This window comes from Taudactylus pleione, unplaced genomic scaffold (genome assembly GCF_031769625.1).
Source record: "Taudactylus pleione unplaced genomic scaffold, aTauple2 ptg000660l, whole genome shotgun sequence".
Taxonomy (NCBI): Eukaryota; Metazoa; Chordata; class Amphibia; order Anura; family Myobatrachidae; genus Taudactylus; species Taudactylus pleione.
The window spans coordinates 460642-488176 of record NW_028285062.1 but is presented as its reverse complement, the minus strand read 5'-3'; the positions used below and the strand labels follow the sequence as shown (position 1 = coordinate 488176).

The following is a 27535-nucleotide window of genomic DNA, read 5'->3' as shown; positions in this document are numbered from 1 at the left end:
TCCGTGGGATCCTTTAACGAGGAAACTGACGGTATTGGCAGCGTAGCACTCTTAATAAGGCGTGTGACATGGGAATCCACCGCCGGTGGAGCTACCCACTTCCTACAATGCGCCTCCGGGAATGGATAATTGGAAGCCAACCTCTTTTGAGGCACAAATCTCTTACTGGGTGTCTGCCAAGCCACCGCCATATGATCCGTTAATTGATCAGATAGGGGGAATACCGCCGAAGTCACCTTAGTTTTTTTTTTTTTTTTTTTTTTTTTTTTTTTAAACTAGGGAATTTCTACTTAGGATCAGGTGCCTCATCCTCTATTAGGAGAATGGCACGCACCGCCCTAACCAGAGCTCGTACATTAATAGACGACCGAGATTCCAACTCCTGAGCCGAGGTGTACGAATCGGAGTCGTCCTGGACATCACCCTCATCTGAGGACCCCTCAGTGTCCGAAATCTGCGCCGCATGCAACTTATGTGCACGCTTAGACGCCCCTGCAGCCCTGTCATTGTGCAGCATCGACTGAAAAGTCGAAGATGCAGCTGCCAGACTCTGGACTGAACTGGAGAGCACGTCCACCCATGGTGGAGGAGCTGCCACATTGGTCTGGAAAGGCATCACAGACTGTTGTGTAGCAGGAGAGGCCTGAAAATAGATAGGCAATCCTGAATAAGGGTCCACAGTCTGTGACCCAGAGGAACTCTGCAATAATTGCGGGGTACACTGGTAATGGGAAATGGTAGGCTGGGACAGAGTCCTCGTAGGGACAGCAGACGGAGCCGCAAGGCGGTCCGCCAGAGACACCAGCACCTGTGAAAACATAGCCCATGGTGGCTCCTGTGTCATAGGGGGTCTGGATTGACCAGGAGTCAACTGACACCGCTCATAAAGGCCATCCAGAGATGCCTCTTCCCTATGTGATCCCGCAGAGCAGCGCCTGCAGGAAAACAACACTGGAGTCCCGGAGTGCTCAACTTCACCCTCAGACATAACCAAATATAATGTACAGACAAAATATATATGGCAATAGAGGAAAAAAGAACTGCACTTCCCTGTGTGCTGAACAACAGTCCTGAATATGGCACTGTGTAGCACACAACTGTATGTGACAGACCTCACAAATACTTGATTTATATATGTGAGGTTAGTAGAAAAGCCCCTGCTCCACACCTGTAGGGCTAAGGAAGAAGGAAAGAGATAGATATAAGCTGACAGTAATAAGAGAAAAATACAGACAGCAGCACTAGCAAAAGTCACATACCATGCAGGAAGATATACTCACTGCACCTTTACACTACACTCAACCGCCCAGATTCAGTGTCTGGGAGGGCTATAGTGCTGTGTACGCCGTCCTAACAGGGGAGAGGTACACAGGGGGACCGGTCCGCGTGCTCCCTGAGGGATCTGCGCTGCCACATGTAGAAAAAAATGGCCGCCAGAGACCTCAGAGGAGGAGTGGCCGAGTGAACTGCAGCTCAGGGACGCTAGACATGCAGGCTGAAAAGCGCGCTGAGCTGAGGGGAGGAGCCGCTGAACAGGGAAGGCTTCCTCCCCTGGCTGGCCATTAACCCCAGGGATGCTGGCTTCCCGCTTGCCAGTTATCCCTGGTGGTCTAGTGGTCCCACGGGTTATGGGGGGGCCCGCCGCCACTGCCAGCAGCCTCCGGTCTGTCCCCAGGACCGGAGGCTAAAGGACTGCATTTAAGGTATTCCGCGCGCCGCTGCTAGCCAGCGACGCGCGGCTTACCTGAATCCCCGGCGACTCCGGCAGCAGTCCTGGGAGGTAGACAGAGTCCGGCTAGTACGGACTCTGTCCTCCCGCCGCGATCCCCAGATCAGTACTGGGGGCTGCTCCTGCAGCCCCCCTGCGCGGTGACCGAGTCCGGCCGGGCACCAGCTTACACTGAGGTGCCTGTGGCTCGGGGGCGGGGTATAGAGGAGGACCCAAGTGCATCCTGGGAGCTAAAAGCTTAACTGTGTGGTGCCCATGGATCCTGATCCAGCTATATCCCCCAAGGTCAACCCTGTGGACCCCCTATGGACCCTGAAGTAGAAAGATGTGTATTATGATCATGTACAGTGGTCAGGACATGTTGGGGGTGTAGTGTCCTATGTCTGTATACAGTGTAATAGATGTGTATTATGGTCATGTACAGCGGTCAGGACATGTTGGGGGTGTAGTGTCCTATGTCTGTATACAGTGTAATAGATGTGTATTATGGTCATGTAGAGTGGTCAGGTCATGTTGTGGATGTAGTGTCCTATGTCTGTATACAGTGTAATAGATGTGTATTATGGTCATGTACAGTGGTCAGGACATGTTGGGGGTGTAGTGTCCTATGTCTGTATACAGTGTAATAGATGTGTATTATGATCATGTACAGTGGTCAGGACATGTTGGGGGTGTAGTGTCCTATGTCTGTATACAGTGTAATAGATGTGTATTATGATCATGTACAGTGGTCAGGACATGTTGGGGGTGTAGTGTCCTATGTCTGTATACAGTGTAATAGATGTGTGTTATGGCCATGTACAGTGGTTAGGACATGTTGGGGGTGTAGTGTCCTATGTCTGTATACAGTGTAATAGATGTGTATTACGATCATGTTGGGGGTGTAGTGTCCTATGTCTGTATACAGTGTATACGGTGTAATAGATGTGTATTATGGTCATGTACTGTGGTCAGGTCATGTTGGGGATGTAGTGTCCTATGTCTGTATAGTGTGTAATAGATGTGTATTATGGCCATGTACAGTGGTCAGGTCATGTTGGGGGTGTAATGTCCTATGTCTGTATACAGTGTAATAGATGTGTATTATGATCATGTACAGCGGTCAGGTCATGTTGTGGATGTAGCGACCTATGTCTGTATACAGTGTAATAGATGTGTATTATGATCATGTACAGTGGTCAGGACATGTTGGGGGTGCAGTGTCCTATGTCTGTATACAGTGTATTCTGTATAGTGTGTAATAGATGTGTATTATGGTCATGTACAGTGGTCAGGACATGTTGGGGGTGCAGTGTCCTATGTCTGTATAGTGTGTAATAGATGTGTATTATGATCATGTACAGTGGTCAGGACATGTTGAGAGTGTAGTGTCCTATGTCTGTATACAGTGTATTCTGTATAGTGTGTAATAGATGTGTATTATGGTCATGTACAGTGGTCAGGACATGTTGGGGGTGTAGTGTCCTATGTCTGTATAGTGTGTAATAGATGTGTATTATGGTCATGTACAGTGGTCAGGACATGTTGGGGGTGCAGTGTCCTATGTCTGTATACAGTGTATTCTGTATAGTGTGTAATAGATGTGTATTATGGTCATGTACAGTGGTCAGGACATGTTGGGGGTGTAGTGTCCTATGTCTGTATAGTGTGTAATAGATGTGTATTATGATCATGTACAGTGGTCAGGACATGTTGAGAGTGTAGTGTCCTATGTCTGTATACAGTGTATTCTGTATAGTGTGTAATAGATGTGTATTATGGTCATGTACAGTGGTCAGGACATGTTGGGAGTGTAGTGTCCTATGTCTGTATACAGTGTATTCTGTATAGTGTGTAATAGATGTGTATTATGGTCATGTACAGTGGTCAGGACATGTTGGGGGTGCAGTGTCCTATGTCTGTATACAGTGTAATAGATGTGTATTATGATCATGTACAGTGGTCAGGACATTTTGGGAGTGTAGTGTCCTATGTCTGTATAGTGTGTAATAGATGTGTATTATGATCATGTACAGTGGTCAGGACATGTTGAGAGTGTAGTGTCCTATGTCTGTATACAGTGTATACGGTGTAATAGATGTGTATTATGATCATGTACTGTGGTCAGGTCATGTTGGGGATGTAGTGTCCTATGTCTGTATAGTGTGTAATAGATGTATTATGATCATGTACAGTGGTCAGGACATTTTGGGAGTGTAGTGTCCTATGTCTGTATAGTGTGTAATAGATGTGTATTATGATCATGTACAGTGGTCAGGACATGTTGGGGGTGTAGTGTCCTATGTCTGTATAGCGTGTAATAGATGTGTATTATGATCATGTACAGTGGTCAGGACATTTTGGGAGTGTAGTGTCCTATGTCTGTATAGTGTGTAATAGATGTGTATTATGATCATGTACAGTGGTCAGGACATGTTGGGGGTGTAGTGTCCTATGTCTGTATAGCGTGTAATAGATGTGTATTATGATCATGTACAGTGGTCAGGACATGTTGAGAGTGTAGTGTCCTATGTCTATATACAGTGTATACGGTGTAATAGATGTGTATTATGATCATGTACAGTGGTCAGGACATGTTGGGGGTGTAGTGTCCTATGTCTGTATAGCGTGTAATAGATGTGTATTATGATCATGTACAGTGGTCAGGACATGTTGAGAGTGTAGTGTCCTATGTCTATATACAGTGTATACAGTGTAATAGATGTGTTGTATGATCATGTACAGCGGTCAGGACATGTTGGGGGTGTAGTGTCCTATGTCTGTATACAGTGTAATAGATGTGTATTATGGTCATGTACAGCGGTCAGGACATGTTGGGGGTGTAGTGTCCTATGCCTGTATACAGTGTTTTCTGTATATGGTGTAATAGATGTGTATTATGATCATGTACAGTGGTCAGGACATGTTGGGGGTGTAGTGTCCTATGTCTGTATACGGTGTAATAGATGTGTATTATGATCATGTACAGTGGTCAGGACATGTTGGGGGTGTAGTGTCCTATGTCTGTATACAGTGTAATAGAATTGTATTATGATGATGTACAGTAGTGAAGTCATGTTGGGTAGGTTGTGTTATGACATTGGAGTTGATCATGTCTTGTTGGGTAGGTATCTTCACTGATCGAACATGATGGTTTAGCATAAGGCCGTTGATGTCAATGTTGGTAACTACTGTATATATATATGTAATTTGGGGTAGACGATTGTCATCTCTCCTACCCTCATGTAGAACTCTCTCCCCTCATTGCCAGACTTGATCTGGAAGATATAGTAGACTCCGGGATAGCGGCTGGTTGCTTGCATTTGGAAGATGTCTACAGGGACTCGGCTGCTGGATACAATATCCATATGTCGGTGCACAATGGTGAAGGGCTGGTCCCGGCAGGTTGGGTTCTCCACCGGACACATACACCGACTAGAGCAGACAGAAAAGAGAGAAGCTGAGGACAATAACCACCATTACATACTGGTCTCTGACATTACTGGTCTGTTACCACTGAGTGTCATGAAAGGTCTAAGGTGCTTAATAGTGAACTGTTTCTAAGTCATATATACCTCATAGGTGCTCTCATATCCTTCCGCTGGCATGTAAACTCTCAGGGCAGGGCCCTCAAATTCCTCCACAGCACTATCCTTGCTTCTAGTGCTCCTGGTCTATTGTCCATTGTCCATTTCAGTGACTGTCTGCTCATCCTTTTATGGGTGCAAGTTCATTGAGTGCTGACCTGCCTCCCCCTTACCGTTGGGGACAGTGACATTTTCAAAATACAAATCATACTAATTTGTTTTAAAAAAGAGGATGTTTGATACTCAACCTCCACCTGGGGGACACTGGATAACCATGGGGTGTAGAGGAGGCTGTTTCAGGAGTAGGCACAACTGCAAACTTACACCTGCCTCCTCCCCCACTCTTGGTAGAATTTACCACCAGGCAATCAGAAATCAGGGCCATTTCTCCTTCATCCACTAGGGGACACTGGAGCTTCATGACAGTGGGGTATAGACGGTGGGTTGAGTTGAGCCTGGCACTTTAAAAATCTACAAGTGTGACTGGCTCCTCCCCCTCTATGCCCCATCAACTCCAGTTTTTAGAATGTGCCCGAGTAGAGCCGGTGCACAGGGGCTGTCTCCAGCCCTTATATTAATTTTTATATAAATGTAAAAGAATGAAAGAGTCATCAGCAAGAGGACAGGCAGACTGTTAGCTGTGACAGTCTGCCTGCATTGTGGGAGCCGCCAGAGAGGGGACCACACGGCTACTGCAGCCTGTGTCCGGTCATCCTATGGAGGGGAGGCTGCTTTAGGCAGTTAGGAGTCATCAGACTCAGCGGGGCCCGCCACAGCTACCACTGGCTTGTGTCCGGGTCCCCGCTCTCCCCTCACTGCCCAGCGCTCTGGCCGCAGCAGCCCGGTGAGTAGCACACCTCTCCTGACTAGCAGGAGAGGTGAAAATAACGGCTGGGTCAGGTAACAGCGCGCGGCTGTCAGTGCCACGCTGGTGTTGTGATAGAACACAGGCGCTGGCTGTTAGGTAGGCTCGGAGCAGCATTCCTACCTCTGCGTGCCGGTGCTTGTGTAAAAGGCACCGGCACGGTTATCACTGGCGGCGGTCATGCCGCTGGCCCCCGCTGTCAGTGCGGGGACACAGAGGTGAGAACGTCCCCACTGTATAAGTGTATGCCGCGCGCATACAAAGCGGCGGCCATTAGGAGGAGGAGCTTATAGGTCCCTCCTCCTCTTCCTCCTTCACTGCCTGGGCTAGTTTGGCGCGCTCTGAACGGGAGTGGCGCCTCAGAGAGACTGAAGGCACTGAGCGGAGGGGGAGAGGAGAAAACTGAGAGCAGTGGAAGCAGCTTCTACAGGGGGTCTGTAAATACAGAGGGTGGTTTTAACTGCTTTCTGGTCCTATTGACTGCTCCTCCCTTATATGCCTGTCTGCCCCTGTTACTGAGTTGCATTATTCTTGAAATTCTGCTCCTCCTATTCTGCTCTGCCTGCAATTTGAGTAGCATTATTATTGAAATTCTGCTCCTCCCTTATTGCTCTGTCTGCTCCCATACTTGAGTAGCATTATTATTGTAATTCTGCTTCTCCCTATACTTCTTCTGCATTCCTGAATTGTATGTGGTGCTTGTCTGTGTGTACATGATGACATCCAGGGCAGAAAAAACTGCATCACAAAAGCTGTTTGCCTGCACTAAGTGCAGGAAGAAATTTACCCATGCTCGCTCCGAAGGGTCTTCCCTGTGCGAGACGTGTGAAGCAGACAGTGCTAACACGCAGTCTGTCACTCCCTCCTTCATAAATAGTTGGCCGGGGTCATGGCGGACCTTTCTTCTGAATTAGCCGCTTCCCGTAGGGAACGGGAGTCTGCCAGAGATCTACCTGGCACATCTCACCCTTCTTTTCTAGCAGAACCAGCGTGGGCTCAGAATTTAGTCCGCTCGGTGAATAGCCTTGCTCAAGCGATGGGTTCTGCGTCTAAAGCTCCTGAAGCTACGGTAAGTCGCTCATCTAAAAAGAGGGCTCTTCCGGCGGTTCTCCAGTCGGATGAGGATTCGGCAGCGGATCACTCGTCTCAGGAGGAAGAGGAGATGCTGGACGAATCAGACGTAGAGACTTACTCACAAGAACCTGAGGCATTGCAAGGTATTGACGCACTCATTCTAGCGGTAAGGGAAGTTCTTAAGATTTCTGGCCAGGAAGCTCCAGAATCGTTAGAAGACTCCTTATTTGCCAGGTCACAGAAGATGGCCGTCACATTCCCTGTTTCTCTCCAGTTGGACGAACAGATGACGGCAGCCTGGCAGAATCCGGACCGTAAATTCCAGATTCCTAAGCGCTTTTTCTCTCTTTACCCATTTCCTGCGGAAAATAGGAAGAGGTGGGAGACCCCGCCACCTGTGGATTCTTCGGTTTCTCGGTTGTCAAAGAAGACCACGTTGCCTGTTCCAGGAGCTACTACATTGAAGGAAACCTCAGAGCGGAGATTAGAAACCACTTTGAAATCCATTTATACGGCCGCAGGTGCACTTCTCCGGCCGGCCTTGGTAGGATCTTGGGTCAACAAGGCTGTGGAAAAGTGGGCGGAACAATTGACTGAGGGTCTTACATCCAGCACTCTGCGGGCAGATCTGATTACCTTGGCAGAACATATTCAGGAGTCTGCTGTATACTTAGGAGACGCCTCCAGAGATATCGGCCAGGTAGGCGCTAGGATTTCTGCTTCGGCGGTCTCTGCTCGCCGGGCACTTTGGCTTCGTGCCTGGCAAGCGGATGCGGAGCCAAAAAGAGCAGTGGAAGCTCTTCCTTTCACAGGCGATATTTTATTTGGTCCAGAGCTGGACAAATGGATCTCGCTGGCCACTGGAGGTAAGAGTACTTTTCTACCTTCATCAGCACCTCCTCCGCGTCGCTCGTTTAGGGGACCTTCCTTTCGTTCCTTTCGAGCATCGGCAAGATTTCAGGGACGATCGCAAGGTTAGTCTTCAGCGGGGCGAGGAGGCCGTGCTAGAGGACGTCAAGCAAATATTGGCCGCCGTCCAGATCCCAAGCCAGCAGACAAGCCTGTGGCATGACGGGCTCCCATCCCATCTCGGAAATCCGAAGGTGGGGGCTCGCCTCCAGCGTTTCTCGGAGGTTTGGAGACGGGCTTGGGTTCGAAATCTGGTATCTCAAGGGTACAAGATCGAGTTCGCTTTCACTCCTCCTGGGCGTTATTTTACAACAGGTTTGCCCGTCGATCCCTTGAAGCAACTAATTTTGCGTCAAGCGATCGAGAAACTTTTGCTGGCCGAGGTCCTTGTGGCGGTTCCCACTGCACAAAGACAACAAGGGTTTTACTCAAACCTTTTTGTGGTTCCGAAACCAGATGGGTCAGTCAGACCCATTCTGAATCTGAAATCCTTGAACCAGTATCTTTCATTTCACAGGTTCAAGATGGAATCTCTCCATTCTGTCATTGCGGGACTAGAGGCAGAAGAGTTTCTGGTGTCGATAGATATCAAGGACGCCTATCTGCATGTCCCAATTTGGGTTCCTCACCAGGCTTTCCTCAGATTTGCCATCAGGGAAGCTCATTTCCAGTTTCAGGCCCTGCCATTCGGTCTCTCGTCAGCTCCCAGGGTATTCACCAAGGTGATGGCCGTCATGGTGTCTCACTTGCACTCTCGGGGGGTGACGATAGTTCCGTACCTAGACGATTTACTCATCAAGGCTCCGACGGCAGAAGTCCTTTTACACCAAGTGTCCCTTACACATCAGATTCTCATTCAACATGGATGGATTGTGAACTTCCAGAAGTCTCAGTTGATGCCGTCCCAGAGACTTCAGTTCCTAGGAATGATTCTAGACACTGTTCTGCTTCGTATATTCTTGCCAAGGGACAAGGCCATAGCCATACAGGAGCTGGTTCGTCTAGTGCTCAGACCCAGGAAAGTATCTGTGCATCTTTGCATCCGTCTCCTGAGGAAAATGGTGGCTTCCTTCGAGGCCATCCAATTCGGCAGATTTCACTCCAGAATATTTCAACTGGATCTTCTGTCTCAGTGGTCCGGGTCCCACCTACAGATGCATCGGCTGGTGCGTCTGTCTCCCCGGACCCGCATATCCTTGCTCTGGTGGATTCGGACGGAGCATCTGTTAGCGGGTCGGCGCTTCGGAATTTGGAATTGGACCTTGGTCACCACGGACGCCAGCCTCCGCGGATGGGGAGCGGTGGTTCTGGACAATCACTTCCAGGGGCTTTGGTCGCAGCAGGAGTCCCTCTTACCAATCAATGTTCTCGAACTGCGGGCAGTCTACAGAGCTTTGATACAGGCTGCTCCTCTGTTACGAGGACTTCCGGTTCGGATACAATCCGACAGCGCCACGGCAGTGGCATACATAAATCGCCAAGGGGGAACCCGCAGTCGGATGGCAATGAGAGAAGCCAGTTGCATCCTTCTGTGGGCAGAAAGACACGTAGAGGTAATTTCCGCAGTGTTTATTCCGGGGGTCGACAACTGGGAAGCGGACTACCTCAGTCGTCAGGATCTTCATCCCGGGGAGTGGTCCCTTCATCCCGAGGTCTTTCATCAACTGGTTTGCAGATGGGGGAAGCCACAGATAGACCAGATGGCATCTCAGATAAATCATCAACTACCCCTTTACTGCTCCAGGACCATGGATCCGGCAGCGGTGGGAGCGGATGCTTTACTGATCCCTTGGCCGTACAGCCTTGTGTACCTGTTCCCACCGTTTCCGCTCCTCCCTCGGATTCTCAAGCGGATCAAACGAGAGTCGTCCACCGTCATCCTAGTGGCTCCGGATTGGCCTCGTCGGGTTTGGTACTCCGATCTTTTATTCCTTCTGGCAGACGAACCTTGGCCTCTTCCGTTACGATTGGACCTTCTACAACAGGGTCCATGTGTGTACCCGGATTTACGGCGGCTTCGTTTAACGGCGTGGCTATTGAGACCGCCATCCTAAGAAGCCATGGAGTTCCTAGGTCGGTCATTCCTACCATGCTTAGGGCTAGAAAACCGGTAACATCAGCGCATTATCATCGCATTTGGAGGGATTATATCTCCTGGTGTGAAGGTCGTGGATCCTCCACTTCCTCTTTTCATTTACCACGTCTTCTTCTTTTTCTTCAAAAAGGCCTCGATGCGGGGTTACGCTTGGGATCGCTTAAAGTGCAGATTTCTGCTCTTTCTATTTTTTTCCAGCGTCGCCTAGCTCTGATTCCGGAGGTTCAGACCTTTTTTCAAGGGGTACTTAGAATTCAGCCCCCCTTTGTGCCACCCACGGCTCCTTGGGACCTGAATCTTGTTTTATCTTTTCTTCAGTCATCCACCTTTGAGCCTTTGCAGGAGGTGGAATTGAAGTATTTGACTTGGAAGATGATCCTTTTATTGGCCCTGGCTTCGGCCAGACGTGTGTCTGAACTTGGAGCCTTGTCCTGCCGTTCCCCTTACTTGATTTTTCACGAAGATCGGGCGGAACTTCGTACCCGGCCTTCCTTTTTGCCCAAGGTGGTCTCGGGTTTTCATCTGAATCAGCCGATTGTAGTGCCAGCGTTGTCGGACTCTTCTGGGGATTCTCACTCCTTGGATGTGGTTCGGGCACTTCGCATTTATGTGTCCCGTACTGAGGGGCTATGTAAATCAGAGGCTCTATTCATCCTTTATTATGCTAATCGGCGTGGCTGGCCTGCGTCTAAACAAACTTTGGCCAGGTGGATTCGTCTGACTATTCGTCAGGCATATGTTGCTTCTGCTCGACCACCGCCGGTATCCATTTCTGCGCATTCTACGCGCTCTGTGGGTACTTCTTGGGTGGCACGTAGAGGTGTCTCGGCTTCACAGCTTTGTAGGGCAGCGACGTGGTCTTCGGTTCATACTTTTGTACGTTTCTACAGATTTGACACTTTTGCGGCTTCTGCTTCAAATTTTGGTCGTAGTGTCTTGCAGGGCGTTCAGCACTCTCCCCCCCAGGAGGGTAGCTTTGGGACGTCCCCACTATCATGAAGCTCCAGTGTCCCCTAGTGGATGAAGGAGAAAACAGGATTTTGGTACTTACCGTTAAATCCATTTCTCCGATTCCACAGGGGACACTGGACGCCCACCCAGTGCTTCTTGCCTGTTCTCAGTTGCTTGTTCTGCTTCAGTTCTGTTGCAGTTTTGTCTGTTTTTATTGTGTGACTGTTTATCACTGCAGCCTGCTGTGTTCTTGCAGTGTGTCAGTATGTTGGATGTTTCTTTTCCTGTTCTCCTTCTCTGTTGTTCAGTCTGTTCTCCGTCTCCTCTCGGGCTCAGTTCTTTAAAACTGGGGTTGATGGGGCATAGAGGGGGAGGAGCCAGTCACACTTGTAGATTTTTAAAGTGCCAGGCTCAACTCAACCCACCGTCTATACCCCACTGTCATGAAGCTCCAGTGTCCCCTGTGGAATCGGAGAAATGGATTTAACGGTAAGTACCAAAATCCTGTTTTCTGAATCACTCTCTTGATGGATGCTCGCCATGATCCATCTGGCCACCGACTGGTCGCTGCCAATCTTGCTTGTGTGCATCATAGAACACAAAGTGGTTATCAGTTTTATGAAATGCGATAAGTCTGTTGGGCTCACCGTCAAGAAGAGCAAGACCATATGCACTGCCAGAAGCCGGGTCATGGATCAGAGCCGGAATCACAATATTCTGATTGGGACTGAACCAGCTTATATTAATTTTCACTGACAAGGGGCAGGATTGCTTTCTAATTACTGATAGATTTCAGCTGGTGCCTTGGCTTTGCATGCCTTTTTGCACCTCCTTTTCTTCATGTGTTCAATACTTTTTCCCTGTGTCATTTCTCATTATTACAAATAACTTAATTATGGACATCTATGGTGTGATTTCTTTGCATGTGTGGATTGCATGGGTTGTTGCTGACATTTGGTGAAAATATCATTACAATAGCCCCATTATAGGTATATTTACTGAGAAAAATGTTGATGTGTTCAATACTTATTTTACCTGCTGTATCTCCAACTGTCTCTCTGCAATTTCCTTCTGGATGGCCCAGCGCTTTTTTAAACTTAACATGTCCAAGACTGAGCTGATCATCTTCCCACCCTCGCTCATTACCTCTCATCCCACAATTTCTGTATCTTATCTATCACCATCTCCACTAGCTTCCAAATATGCTGTCTTGGAGTTATCCTTCAAACCACACATCCAGCACCTCTCACAGTCCTGCCATTCCCAATTCAAAAATATCTCTAGGATCAGAGCCTATCTCACCCTGGATGCTACTAAGACTCTCATACACTCACTGATCATCTCCAGATTGCACTACTGTAACCTCCTCCTATCTGGCCTCCCTGACTCCCACCTCTCTCCTCTCCAATCTATCGTCAATGCTCCTGGTCAGCTCATCTTCCTCTCCAAATGTTCTAGACCGGCTCCCCTTCAGAACCCAATTCAAACTTCACACAGTCAATTACAAAGCCCTCACCCAATCCTCTCCCATTTACATCTCTGACCTCAACTCTCTTCACACTCCAGCCGCTCCACTTCGCTCCACCCACACTCATCTCCAAGATTTTACCCGTGCTGCTCCCTACCTCTGAAACTCTCTCCCTCTTCCTATCAGACTCCACCTCTCTACAAAATTTGAAACGGGCTCTCCAGTCCCACTACTTCATCAAAGCCATCCAGCTCTCATCCTAACCCACTGCCCCATGCTCCTCACCCACTGTCTCTCCTCTCTATGTCACCACGTCTGTCTGCCCCTCCCCTATAGATTACAAGCTCTCATCCTAACCCACCGCTCTATGTTCCTTCCTCACTCTCTCCATTCTGTGTCACCCCTGTCTGCCTACCCCCTCCTTTAGATAGTAAGCTCTCAAGAGCAGCTCCCTCATATACTTTTCCTTCCCTCGATTATACCATCATATCCTCCACCCAGGGGCGCTGAGAGAGGGGGGAGCAAGTACTAATTACCCGGGCTTGCTGGAGAGGCCAGGTGCTGCCCCCCCTTCCTTACCTCCTCTCACAGCAGCCTGATCGCAGCGCCCCCTCCCCAGCACGCAGTGCCGCTATGCGGCGCTGCAAAAATTAAAAAATGTTTAAATCCCAAGGCGACATGGCCACGCCCGGCACGGCTCTCTACGCCCCTGCCTCCACCTGACCTTTGAGTTCTACCACCCTGCTGCCTGTTTGAGCATTTTGACCGATGCAGCAATGTTTATAAACAATATCCATGTTCTGCAATGTTCTGTTTCGTTCCTGTTTTTGTTCACACTGTTCCTGCTTTTGTACTTTGTAAGAGGCTGCGGACCCCTAGTGGAGCCATATAAATAAAGGATAATGATATTGTGCAAAAATGCCTAAATCATAATTATCTTCTATTCAAGCATAATATTTTAATCCATATAAATACCGTGTTATGCTGAAGTGCACATAAGAAGGAGCACACCGCCACCTACTGACCAAACGTGGTACTGCATTTTCTAGTTTACTAAACACATCAGCTATTGTACATTTACACTTATATTCTTGCTGTAACCTGAGCACTCACTTATCATTGAGCTGGATGTATGGTTCTTCACAGCGCACAGGATCTATACACTTATAGGTTCCAGGGATATTTAAGCATGTTTGTTGCGCAGTACACGTGTTGTTCCCTGTGTCACACTCGTCGATATCTGTAAGACAATAGCTGTAGGTGAAGCACACTCATATGGTGCATACACACGGTCAGATTTGTCAGATGAACGATTTGATGAACGATTTGACCAACGATTTGAACTATGAACGATTTCTGACTGCATTAAAATTAATGGAATCGTCCAAATCTGAATTGCAAACACATCAGATGTCAGATATCGTTATCTGACCATCGGGAACGCGCATCGTTCATTGTTCAGGCATGCAGATATGTCAGACTTTCCTTCAGATATGAACGAATGAACGATTTTTGAAATCGTTATCGTTCAGATCTGCTGAAAAATCTGACAGTGTGTATGTAACTCTGGTAAATTTTTGCATAATTAAAATAATACAGTTGGGCTGCACAATACAAGTTACTGGAATAGCGCCTGACATCAGCAATAAATCTCATGCCTGAAAGTAAGAAATCCCAACACACGGTAACATGGCGCAGCTGGGTCCATTCTCACATGTGTCCGGGCAGAAATACGCTATTTTTTTTCTTAATAACAGTTTACACTAATTATAGGAATACATCAGCCCCAGTATGCACAGTCATCTATGACAGCGAGATAAGCACTAATGGCAAAGCCGTTACCTGTACAGAATCTGCCCCCCAAGATCTGGCCGGTCAGCGAGGGCTTTTCTGCAGATCTGTGCGTATGTGCCCAAAAGGATCAAGTCCCACCCAACAAAACCCATGGTAAGATATTTCTAGCATCGGCCAGACCGTCTCTCTCCTCAAATGTCAATCCTACAGAAGTGCTATATAGGGGCAGCGCTAAACAAGGGCGCTACACAAGTGCCATATAGGGGCAGTGCACACTTTCTCTACATGACACCGCCCCCTCCCTCCCCTGTTTGGGCTCTGCTCAGGAAAGGGGTACAGGGATGAAAGATATAGTGTGTCTAAATAGATAGTCAATAGGTCAACATCAGACGGTCAACAGGATAAAAATGTCGACAGTTAAAAGGTCGACATGGTCTAAGATCAACATGGTCACAATGTCGACACACAAAAGGTTGACACGTTGTTTTTCATGATTGTTAGGGTTAAGGATGAGGGTTAGGGTCTTGCGGAGGGTTAGGCTATGGAAGGGGACGGTTAGGGTTAGGCACTTGGCGGAGGGTTAGGCTATGGAAGGGGACGGTTAGGGTTAGGCACTTGGAGGAAGGTTAGGCTGTGGAAGGGGACGGTTAGGCACTTGGAGGAGGGCTAGGCTGTGGAAGGGGACAGTTAGGCACTTGGAGGAAGGTTAGGCTGTGGAAGGGGACGGTTAGGCACTTGGAGGAGGGCTAGGCTGTGGAAGGGGACAGTTAGGCACTTGGAGGAAGGTTAGGCTGTGGAAGGGGACGGTTAGGCACTTGGAGGAAGGTTAGGCTGTGGAAGGGGACAGTTAGGCACTTGGAGGAAGGTTAGGCTGTGGAAGGGGACGGTTAGGGCAGGCACTTGGCGGAGGGTTAGGCTGTGGAAATGGACAGCTAGGATCAGGCCCTTGGAGGAAGGTTAGGCTGTGGAAGGGGACGATTAGGGGTAGACACTTGGCGGAGGGTTAGGCTGTGGAAGGGGACAGCTAGGGTCAGGCACTTGGAGGAAGATTAGGCTGTGGAAGGGGACGGTTAGGGTTAGGTACTTGGAGGAAGGTTAGGCTGTGGAAGGGGACAGTTAGGCACTTGGAGGAAGGTTAGGCTGTGGAAGGGGACGGTTAGGCACTTGGAGGAAGGTTAGGCTGTGGAAGGGGACAGTTAGGCACTTGGAGGAAGGTTAGGCTGTGGAAGGGGACGGTTAGGGCAGGCACTTGGCGGAGGGTTAGGCTGTGGAAAGGGACAGCTAGGATCAGGCCCTTGGAGGAAGGTTAGGCTGTGGAAGGGGACGATTAGGGGTAGACACTTGGCGGAGGGTTAGGCTGTGGAAGGGGACAGCTAGGGTCAGGCACTTGGAGGAAGATTAGGCTGTGGAAGGGGACGGTTAGGGTTAGGTACTTGGAGGAAGGTTAGGCTGTGGAAGGGGACGGTTAGGCACTTGGAGGAGGGTTAGGCTGTGGAAGGGGACGGTTAGGGTTAGACACTTGGCGGAGGGTTAGGCGGTGGAAAGGGATGGTTAGGGATAAGCACTTGGAGGAACGCTAGGTTGTGGAAAGGGACGGTTAGGGTTAGGCACTTGGAGGAGGGTTAGACTATGGAAGGGGAGGGTTAGGCTTTGGAAGCGGACGGTTAGGCACTTGATGGAGGGTTAGGTTGTGGAAGGGGATGGTTAGGGTTAAAAATTATTTTTTTTAAAGAAAGTGTTGCCATTTTTGCGTCAACCATTTAACAGTCGACTTTTTGAACATGTCGACCATTTGACACGGTCGACCTATTGCCTCATGACCATTTGGTGTCGCCCTATTGACTGTCTTGATCTTTCAATCCGCACCCTAGGGAAGGAGGTCCGTGTGCCCTATACGTGTAGTCTGCATTGGCGGATCTGTGTCTGCTTTTTATTGGCACGGGCAGTGTCAGTAAACTAGCGTAAATACCACTCCGCAACAGGCGCACAAGTTCATATAAAGGGACCATAATCCCTGGTAACTCACCCTGACATGTTCTGCTGTCATCGAGCAGCGCGTAACCAGACGGACAGCTGCAGTAGTACGATCCCGGCCCATTGACACATTCGTGCTGGCACAAAAACTCTGAAACGCTGCACTCGTCCATATCTTGGGCAAAGAGGGTAAAAATAGATAAATATCTGAAATGATGTAAACAAAAACGTGGCACAAAGAAAGGTCCACGCAGCGGGGGAATTGGTTATAGAAGGGTCACATAAGTATGTCAATGGTTTTACCACTGCAGCTGATGCCATCTTCCTCCAGCTCGTAACCGGACTCACAGCGACACAGGTACGATCCGTACGTATTCACACAGCTCTGAACGCACGGATTCTCTGTGGTGCATTCATCCACATCTAGAACAAAGCCATGAATGTACATTAGCAGGCAGAACTATTGGGGTCACTGCTATCAGAGGGTAGAACAATTGGGAGCCCCCAGCAGCCTGGCCCTATGTAGCTGTCACTTGTGCTGCGTCCCTCTGACATCTCCTGTGGGGAGAATAGCGCGGTCTCAGCACCAGGCATGGAGCTAATGAGCCCCCTTCTGTGTGACAGTGCAGACACCGCCAGGAACGTGACGGCCATGATGTTCTGCACAAAACTCTGCATCCTTGGGCTCCAACAATAAATTCTGCTCACAGGGGAACAGAAGCTTCTTCTGAGCATACAGCTGTTTACCAGAAGCATTGTACCGATGCAGGTGTATGTATTTTATTTCCCTCTATTCTCGTAACATACAATAAAATCTACTTGCCTTGTATAGCAATGCCTAGGGTTCAAAAAGCACCAGATACAAGCATAGTAACTGGAGCTATTTTGTGAGCACAGCCTCCACTCACTAGGAGCCAGTGACATCACCGGGAATACAGCCTCCACTCATTAGGAGCCAGTGACATCACTGGGAATACAGCCTCCACTCACTAGGAGCCAGTGACATCACCGGGAATACAGCCTCCACTCACTAGGAGCCAGTGACATCACCGGGAATACAGCCTCCACTCATTAGGAGCCAGTGACATCACCGGGAATACAGCCTCCACTCACTAGGAGCCAGTGACATCACTGGGAATACAGCCTCTAACCACTAGGGGGTAAATTTACTAAAGTGAGAGTTTTTAGAAGTGGAGATGTTACCCATAGCAACCAATCAGATTCTACTTAACATTAACTAGCACCTTCTAGAAGACAATAGCTAGAATCTGATTGGTTGCCATTTACCCCTAGGAGTCAGTGAAATCATTGGGAATACAGCCTCCACTCACTAGAAGCCATTGACATCATTGAGAATACAGCCTCCATTCACTAGGAGCCAGTGACATCATTGAGAATACAGCCTCCACTCACTAGAAGCCAGTGACGTCATTGAGAATACAGCCTATCCATTCACTAGGAGCCAGTGACGTCATTGAGAATACAGCCTATCCATTCACTAGGAGCCAGTGACGTCATTGAGAATACAGCCTATCCATTCACTAGGAGCCAGTGACGTCATTGGGAATACAGCCTATCCATTCACTAGGAGCCAGTGACGTCATTGGGAATACAGCCTATCCATTCACTAGGAGCCAGTGACATCATTGAGAATACAGCCTCCACTCACTAGAAGCCAGTGACGTCATTGAGAATACAGCCTATCCATTCACTAGGAGCCAGTGACGTCATTGAGAATACAGCCTATCCATTCACTAGGAGCCAGTGACGTCATTGAGAATACAGCCTATCCATTCACTAGGAGCCAGTGACGTCATTGAGAATACAGCCTATCCATTCACTAGGAGCCAGTGACGTCATTGAGAATACAGCCTATCCATTCACTAGGAGCCAGTGACGTCATTGAGAATACAGCCTATCCATTCACTAGGAGCCAGTGACGTCATTGAGAATACAGCCTATCCATTCACTAGGAGCCAGTGACGTCATTGAGAATACAGCCTATCCATTCACTAGGAGCCAGTGACGTCATTGAGAATACAGCCTATCCATTCACTAGGAGCCAGTGACGTCATTGAGAATACAGCCTATCCATTCACTAGGAGCCAGTGACGTCATTGAGAATACAGCCTATCCATTCACTAGGAGCCAGTGACGTCATTGAGAATACAGCCTATCCATTCACTAGGAGCCAGTGACGTCATTGAGAATACAGCCTATCCATTCACTAGGAGCCAGTGACGTCATTGGGAATACAGCCTATCCATTCACTAGGAGCCAGTGACGTCATTGGGAATACAGCCTATCCATTCACTAGGAGCCAGTGACGTCATTGAGAATACAGCCTATCCATTCACTAGGAGCCAGTGACGTCATTGAGAATACAGCCTATCCATTCACTAGGAGCCAGTGACGTCATTGAGAATACAGCCTATCCATTCACTAGGAGCCAGTGACGTCATTGAGAATACAGCCTATCCATTCACTAGGAGCCAGTGACGTCATTGAGAATACAGCCTATCCATTCACTAGGAGCCAGTGACGTCATTGAGAATACAGCCTATCCATTCACTAGGAGCCAGTGACGTCATTGAGAATACAGCCTATCCATTCACTAGGAGCCAGTGACGTCATTGAGAATACAGCCTATCCATTCACTAGGAGCCAGTGACGTCATTGAGAATACAGCCTATCCATTCACTAGGAGCCAGTGACGTCATTGAGAATACAGCCTATCCATTCACTAGGAGCCAGTGACGTCATTGAGAATACAGCCTATCCATTCACTAGGAGCCAGTGACGTCATTGGGAATACAGCCTATCCATTCACTAGGAGCCAGTGACGTCATTGGGAATACAGCCTATCCATTCACTAGGAGCCAGTGACATCATTGAGAATACAGCCTCCATTCACTAGGAGCCAGTGACATCATTGAGAATACAGCCTCCATTTATTAGGAGCCAGTGACGTCATTGGGAATACAGCCTCCATTCATAAGGAGGCAGTCACGTCACTGGCAGTGCACCCTAACCATTCACTACTGCTTTAGTGGTTCCCAAACTCTGTGCTCAAGGAACCCTAACAGTCCTGTTTTAAGAGATGATTTTTTTTGTGCAGGTGCAGAATAGTAAGATAGCCTCTTGTTATGTTATAAAATAGTATAATAATTTAATTTATGGGTGAGAAAATGTAACATTCATCTGGAAGTGAAACAGATAATAATGTTAAAATGATAAAAGAACAAATTCATATACAATCAATTAAACAGAGAAGGTAAAAACAAATACAGAAGATGATAAAGTGCAATATGCCTCCCATATTTTATATAAAAGCTTTGTACAACAAAGACCGGCCACTGCTTAAACCTTGTGTAAAGACCGTTCTATATAAAATCAGGCAGCCATATTGCCAGCGCTGCGAGTAAGACTACGCATTTGTCGTCATTTCACCTCCCAAGAACCACTATATAAGAGGACTCTGCACTTTTTTATCATCTTCTGTATTTGTTTTTACCTTCTCTGTTTAATTGATTGTATATGAATTTGTTCTTTTATCATTTTAACATTTTTATCTGTTTAACATCCAGATGAATGTTACATTTTCTCACCCATAAATTAAATACTTAGCCTCTTGTGATGTTATAAAATAGTATATCTTACTATTATGGGCCTGCACGTAAAAATCCTCTATAACTTAGTGTACACGTGACATATTGAAGAGAGTCACCAATTTGTGCCAGCAGCAAAAGAAAGCAAATCTCTTTAAAAGGCTAAAAGGTTTTAAGGCTATATATCCTTCCACATAGGTGACTTAATTAGTACCTTAACCAGTTTGAATATACCATTGGTGCACAAGCATGGATACCTTTAAAACATGGACTGTTAGGGTGACTTGAGGACCAAGTTTGAGAAACCTTGCACTAAGAGCCAGTGACATCACTGAGAATGCAGCCTATCCAGTCACTAGTAACTAGTGACATCACTGAGAATGCAGCCCATCCAGTCACTAGGAGCCAGTGACATCACTGAGAATGCAGCCTATCCAGTCACTAGTAGCCAGTGACATCACTGAGAATGCAGCCTATCCAGCCACTAGTAACCAGTGACATCACTGAGAATGCAGCCTATCCAGTCACTAGGAGTCAGTGACATCACTGAGAATGCAGCCTATCCAGTCACTAGGAACCAGTGACATCACTGAGAATGCAGCCTATCCAGTCACTAGGAGTCAGTGACATCACTGAGAATGCAGTCTATACAGTCACTAGGAACCAGTGACATCACTGAGAATGCAGCCTATCCATCACTGAGATTGCAGCCTATCCAGTCACTAGGAACCTGTGACATCACTGAGAATGCAGCCTATCTAGTCACTAGGATACAGGGACATCACTGAGAATGCAGCCTATCCAGTCACTAGGAACCTGTGACATCACTGAGAATGCAGCCTATCTAGTCACTAGGATACAGTGACATCACTGAGAATGCAGCCTATCCATTCACTAATAACCAGTTACATCACTGAGAGTGCAGCCTATACAGTCACTAGGAGTCAGTGACATCACTGAGAGTGCAGCCTATCCAGTCACTAGGAGTCAGTGACATCATTGAGAATGCAGCCTATACAGTCACTAGGAGTCAGTGACATCACTGAGAATGCAGCATATCCATTCATTAAGAACCAGTGACATCACTGAGAGTGCAGCCTATCCAGTCACTAGGAACTAGTGACATCAGTGAGAACACAGCCTGATGGAGAATGCTTTATACAAATAAAAATAAATAAAATGTATAGAAAACAAGAGGAGTGATTTATTCATTGCAGAGTGAATTTTTAAAAATGGTTTTATATTGTCTTACAATTTATTTTTATTGTTAAATTCACAAACACTACAGACTAAGATGAAAAATGGAGACATAGGGCCAAATGTAATAGCTCATGATTTGTGGCTAGATAGTCGTTCGATTTAAAGCGCCGATTAGTTTAAAGGTTGGTTTTGCATTTAAAAGAATTGTCGCTTTAAATCTAGTGACTAACCTGTTGGAACCACGCAGACTCCCGCAAATTGAGTGGCATAGTGACTCCATTTAATAACTGCCAGGATCTATGTTTAAATCTGGAGCAATCTAAAGGGACCTCTCCATTAGCAAACAAATTTGAACAATGAACGATATATCCTTCAGTCGTTTAACTTTATCTGCTAATGGATAGGCCCTGAACGATGACAGATGCGCACTCCCGCGGCAGACAAATTGTGTCTTTCGTCTCTCCAACATGTTGGTCAATTATCGCTTATCACTGCCAGATATTAGAAATATCTGGCAGTTTATAAGCAGTAAACGACGAACGAAAAATTTGAATGAAAATTAATAGAAACATAAAAAAAAACCCACTCCCTGAATGATGTCATACAATATCGTTCGTAAAAATCTGTCATGTACATGATGGATATCTGTCACCGCAGCCCCAGGAATTCTCAAGGGATAAATCTTTTGTCTTTCATTGTAGAGAAAGATCTGCTAATGGATAGGTCCCTTAAGACTGGCCTGTCCAGCACTGTATTCACATATTGTGGCTATGAACCTGAAGAAGTAAATCACTGTTTTAAAAAGATTTTAGAAATTTGTGAACATGGCATTCTGGTGATTCTAAACAATCCATGAAATGAAGTGTACAGAGTGCTGAGCCCCCTCTATCCCTCTGGCTCAGAAGAGGTTAAATATGAACGACATTGGAATGTTGCATCTCAGCTGGTGCAATCCCTGATATCTCCCAGGAGACGTTATTGAATAGAGACACAATGCTGGCACCGGACGATCAGCACGTACCTTGGCACGATCTGCTGTCAGAGTTCAGTACAAATCCTGGGTTACAGGTACAGGAGTACGATCCTGGCACATTGGCGCATAGCTGCTGGCAGTACCCATAGCGGCATTCATCTATGTCTAAAATGCAAAAATAACATTATTTCTATAGTTTCATACTTAAAGTAGCTCTCTAGATTATAAGCTCTGGTGAGCACCGCCGCCCCCTCCAGAGTTCACCGGCCCCCAAAATGTATACCATCTGTGACAATGAGGCTGACGGAAGACAAGGACCAGTACTGATTTACAGAGCAGCAGATGACAATGAGATACGGTATAATTCCAGCGCCAGTATCTGGTTCCTGATCACGGCAATCACATATTTTACTACGGATGACACATAATAATATTACACACTATATGCAGATGTATGAAGCTCTGGTAAGTGATAAACAACCAACCAATCAGCTCCTAACTGTCATGTTACAGGCTGTGTTGGATAAATGTCAGTTAGGAGCTGATTGGTTGGTTGTTTATGACTCTCCAGAGCTTCATACATCTGCCCCATACACACACTGGCCAAAAACAACCACTGATCCCTTGTTCTGTTCCCTTATAGATCTACATAAAAACCCCAATCTATTGCGTCCCTTCCTGGGGTCATTTATTCTGGCATTGGGGCTAATTAGTCTCTGTGCACTTTTCTCCTCCGATAACCGCTCAGCCTCACTCGCCAGAATTTATCCGTCATTTATCCATAAAGATCCACTGCACCAACAACATAGAGATTGTCCTTACACAGTATGACACTGCCATAATACAGGGACGCCTGTGTGATGGTTACCGTTACTCTGTCCCTTAGTTGTCCCAGCTCTGCATGCAGCTACTGACGATCAGCGACTTCTAGCATCTGATGTAGCTGTTCTGGGAAGTGTTAAATAGACTCTGAAATCCTAGAATGAGACTCCAGACTTCTGCCCAATTCCCCCCATTAGCCTCCATCTTTATGGCAAATCCTTAAGGTGCCCCACACACTAGATAGAGGGAACCATTTAGCACTCAGGCCTAGGCCCATGGGGCTACATTGGTGACTAGTCTGACCGATGAACGCAGACGTCTGCTCATACACATGGTGATAGCGTCACGGGCTGATCTATAGCTCATCCATAGTTATATCATTCCCAGCCATGATACCAGTCCTATTCCGCCACATCTGGGGGAGCCCAGCACATGGTGATAGCGTCACGGGCTGATCTATAGCTCATCCATAGTTATATCATTCCCAGCCATGATACCAGTCCTATCCTGCCACATCTGGGGGAGCCCAGCACATGGTGATAGCTGTCACTGGCTGATCTTTAGCTCATCCATAGTTATATCATTCCCAGCCAGTAACGTTGAATCAGTCAGATTGGTTTGAACAGAATCACTAAGTGTGAGACCAGCTTATTACAAACATAAAATGCTTTACAGGCTCATTTCCTGTTCATGTAACCCGTTAGTACATGGGGAAATAGCTGCCATCTAAGATACTTCCACTAATCGATAAAGCAGATGGGAATAAGAGGGGATCAGTATGAAATGCCCCTGGACGCATGTCAAATCCCAACGCTGGAAGACCGGCAGTGAAGATCCCGAAAGGTAAGTATTTTAACCATTCAGTAACCTAACCCCAACCCTCCCTTAGGGGTGCATAACCCTAACCCCCCCCTTCCCTGCAGCCTAAACCTGTCTCTCAGAGGGGTGCCTAACCCTACGTCCCCCCGGGAGCCCCTAACCCCCCCGTGGCTGTACCCGCCCTCCGCCCGGCTTACCTTGGATCGGTATGTCGGGCTCCCCGGCATAGGTAAAATGACAGGCATCGGGATTTCGGCGCCTGTCAGACCCCTGCCGGGATTAGACAGCCGGGAAGCCGACCGTCTGCATTTCGACCGTCAGCTTCCTGACTGCATCCCGAATAAGAGGACTTTGTTTTCTGCATTTAATCACTTACTAAAACATCTTAATTATATAAAATGAACCACACTATGATTTGTTTGTATATTACAATTAAACAGTGGTTCCCAGCACCCAAATTATTATTATTTTTTTTAAAAAGCTACATTTTTACACGTGACAGCAATAAAACAAACAAAACAATTGATAGCACCCATGAGACACCAGGGGCCAAATGTAAAATACTGTGTGAGAGTTTAGCAGTAACCTCTCGTACTATTACATTGGTCGAGTTGTATCTTCAAATGGGAGTTTAAATCGTGAGTTTTTTTACCCTGAAAACAAGCGAGTTTCCATGTTCTCTGACTATTACATTGAGCGAGTTTCCATGTTCTCTGACTATTACATTGAGCAAGTTTCCATGTTCTCTGACTATTACATTGGGTGAGTTTCCATGTTCTCTGACTATTACATTGAGCGAGTTTCCATGTTCTCAGACTATTACATTGGGTGAGTTTCCATGTTCTCTGACTATTACATTGGGTGAGTTTCATGTTCTCTGACTCTATTACATTTGGCAAGTTTCCATGTTCTCTGACTCTATTACATTGGGTGAGTTTCCATGTTCTCTGACTCTATTACATTTGGCGAGTTTCCATGTTCTCTGACTCTATTACATTGGGTGAGTTTCCATGTTCTCTGACTCTATTACATTTGGCGAGTTTCCATGTTCTCTGACTCTATTACATTGGGTGAGTTTCCATGTTCTCTGACTATTACATTGGGTGAGTTTCCATGTTCTCTGACTATTACATTGAGCGAGTTTCCATGTTCTCTGACTCTATTACATTGGGTGAGTTTCCATGTTCTCTGACTCTATTACATTTGGCGAGTTTCCATGTTCTCTGACTCTATTACATTGGGTGAGTTTCCATGTTCTCTGACTATTACATTGGGTGAGTTTCATGTTCTCTGACTATTACATTGAGCGAGTTTCCATGTTCTCTGACTATTACATTGGGTGAGTTTCCATGTTCTCTGACTATTACATTGAGCGAGTTTCCATGTTCTCTGACTATTACATTGGGTGAGTTTCCATGTTCTCTGACTATTACATTGAGCGAGTTTCCATGTTCTCAGACTATTACATTGGGTGAGTTTCCATGTTCTCTGACTATTACATTGGGTGAGTTTCCATGTTCTCTGACTCTATTACATTTGGCAAGTTTCCATGTTCTCTGACTCTATTACATTGGGTGAGTTTCCATGTTCTCTGACTCTATTACATTTGGCGAGTTTCCATGTTCTCTGACTCTATTACATTGGGTGAGTTTCCATGTTCTCTGACTATTACATTGGGTGAGTTTCCATGTTCTCTGACTATTACATTGAGCGAGTTTCCATGTTCTCTGACTATTACATTGAGCGAGTTTCCATGTTCTCTGACTATTACATTGGGTGAGTTTCCATGTTCTCTGACTATTACATTGAGCGAGTTTCCATGTTCTCTGTCTCTATTACATTGGGTGAGTTTCCATGTTCTCTGACTCTATTACATTGAGCGAGTTTCCATGTTCTCTGACTATTACATTGGGTGAGTTTCCATGTTCTCTGACTATTACATTGAGCGAGTTTCCATGTTCTCTGTCTCTATTACATTGGGTGAGTTTCCATGTTCTCTGACTCTATTACATTGAGCGAGTTTCCATGTTCTCTGACTATTATATTGAGCGAGTTTCCATGTTCTCTGGCTCTATTACATTGGGTGAGTTTCTATGTTCTCTGGGCCTGATTCAGACCGGCTCGCGAGCGGGCCGATGTTAGACCACTGAGCATTCGCATGCCGGAGCCGGCTCCGACGTGCTCATGCGCGAGACCGGCTAGCGACAGGCGCTCCGTCGCTCCGGGTCTCGCACCAAAAGGTGGCGGCTGTCGATTTTGATCGACAGCTCGCACCATTTTGGATGCGTGGCGTGGGGGTGGCTTCACAAACGGAGGCATTCCCATGCGAATGCCTGCCGTTGGTGGGCGGCCCCACTGACATCACCAGTGATGTCAGTGGGAGAGCTTCCGGCTCTACCACAAGGGTCTCGTCGCAAGCCCCACAGCTATGCGAGCGGCCAGGAGGCCGCTCCAGAAAAAAACCCAAAAAAAACCACCCTGATTCAGAGCGAGTGCTCTTTCAGAGCGTCCGTCTCTGAATGAGGGCCTCTGTCTCTATTACATTGGGCGAGTTTCCATGTTCTCAGACTCTTACATTGGGCGAGTTTCTATGTTCTCTGACTCTATTACATTGGGCGAGTTTCTATGTTCTCTGACTCCATTACATTGGCCGAGTTTCCATGGTCTCTGGCTCTATTACATTGGGCGAGTTTAAAAAGTGTCAGAGGTTACTGCTAAACTCCCATATTATCTAATCTCTCACCCAATTACATTTGGCCCTATGTCTTCTTCAACCGTAACATTTTCTTTTTCAGCGTAACATCCCGTTAATGAATAAATCATGCATCATTAAAGCCAGAGTTTTTTTAAATAAAACAAAAAACAAAACAAATAACACAAAAGTATTGCTTAAAATTCATAGAACATGGTTTGCTATGGGAAACTTTATAGTACAGCAAACAATCTTACTATCACTGCATCAGGGAGTGGATAAGGGACCCTTACCAGAAAATGTGCATAATATTATATATATGTGTGTGTATATATGTGTGTATATATATATATTTGAATCACTGTACATTTATTTTTTTACAGATGGTGAGGCAGACATCTCACTCAAACACAAGTAGAACATGAAAACTCCATGTGGAAAATGCACTCAAAACATTAGCGCTAAGAGGTAGCAGTATACCTATAGGTTACTAGATATGCGAACCACTGACTCCTGTCCGCTTCCTCAGCCTGAGGCAGACAGTGATCCGTGAAACGTGTAGATAGAGACTGGAGGCTCTGGTTCTTTTTTTTACCTTTTACCATTTGCATTCCTTCAACTCTCTTTTTTTTTTTATCTTCAAATTCATTTTATTTTTGTTTTTCTAAATAAATAAAAAAATATTTTAACTGTCACGTTTTTACATTTTTCTCAAAGTAACTTTTAAGACTCAATGTTACCTGGGTATACAGGTGTGTTACAAAATGCCAACATTCCTAATGTTGACACCAGATATTTGACATGGTCTGAATGTCATCATGTCAAATTGCCAATGTTAACAGTGCCGACATAGCGTTTTGTATTATGTAGAATCTTACTGTTATTGTATTAAACCCTTGTTTGGAAATAAAATTATTTTAACACAAAAGGAGGAGGAGGAGGAGGAGAACTGATACGGGGGAGAAACAACACGACAATGGGAGAGGTCGGAGCGTT

At 46.6% G+C, this 27535-nt stretch overlaps 1 protein-coding gene across 2 annotated transcripts in view; it reads right to left on the bottom strand.

Moving 5' to 3' along the window:
• Nucleotides 1-27535, bottom strand: part of FBLN5 (fibulin 5) — a 125613-nt gene that overhangs the window by 11904 nt on the left and 86174 nt on the right. For both annotated transcript variants that reach the window (XM_088455567.1, XM_088455568.1), the window contains exons 6-10: nt 22255-22371; nt 16729-16848; nt 16478-16600; nt 13771-13897; nt 4948-5143 (exon numbers count right to left, since the gene is read on the bottom strand). In XM_088455567.1, coding sequence (XP_088311693.1) covers nt 4948-5143; nt 13771-13897; nt 16478-16600; nt 16729-16848; nt 22255-22371 — 683 coding nt within the window. The remainder of the gene's footprint in view (nt 1-4947; nt 5144-13770; nt 13898-16477; nt 16601-16728; nt 16849-22254; nt 22372-27535) is intronic.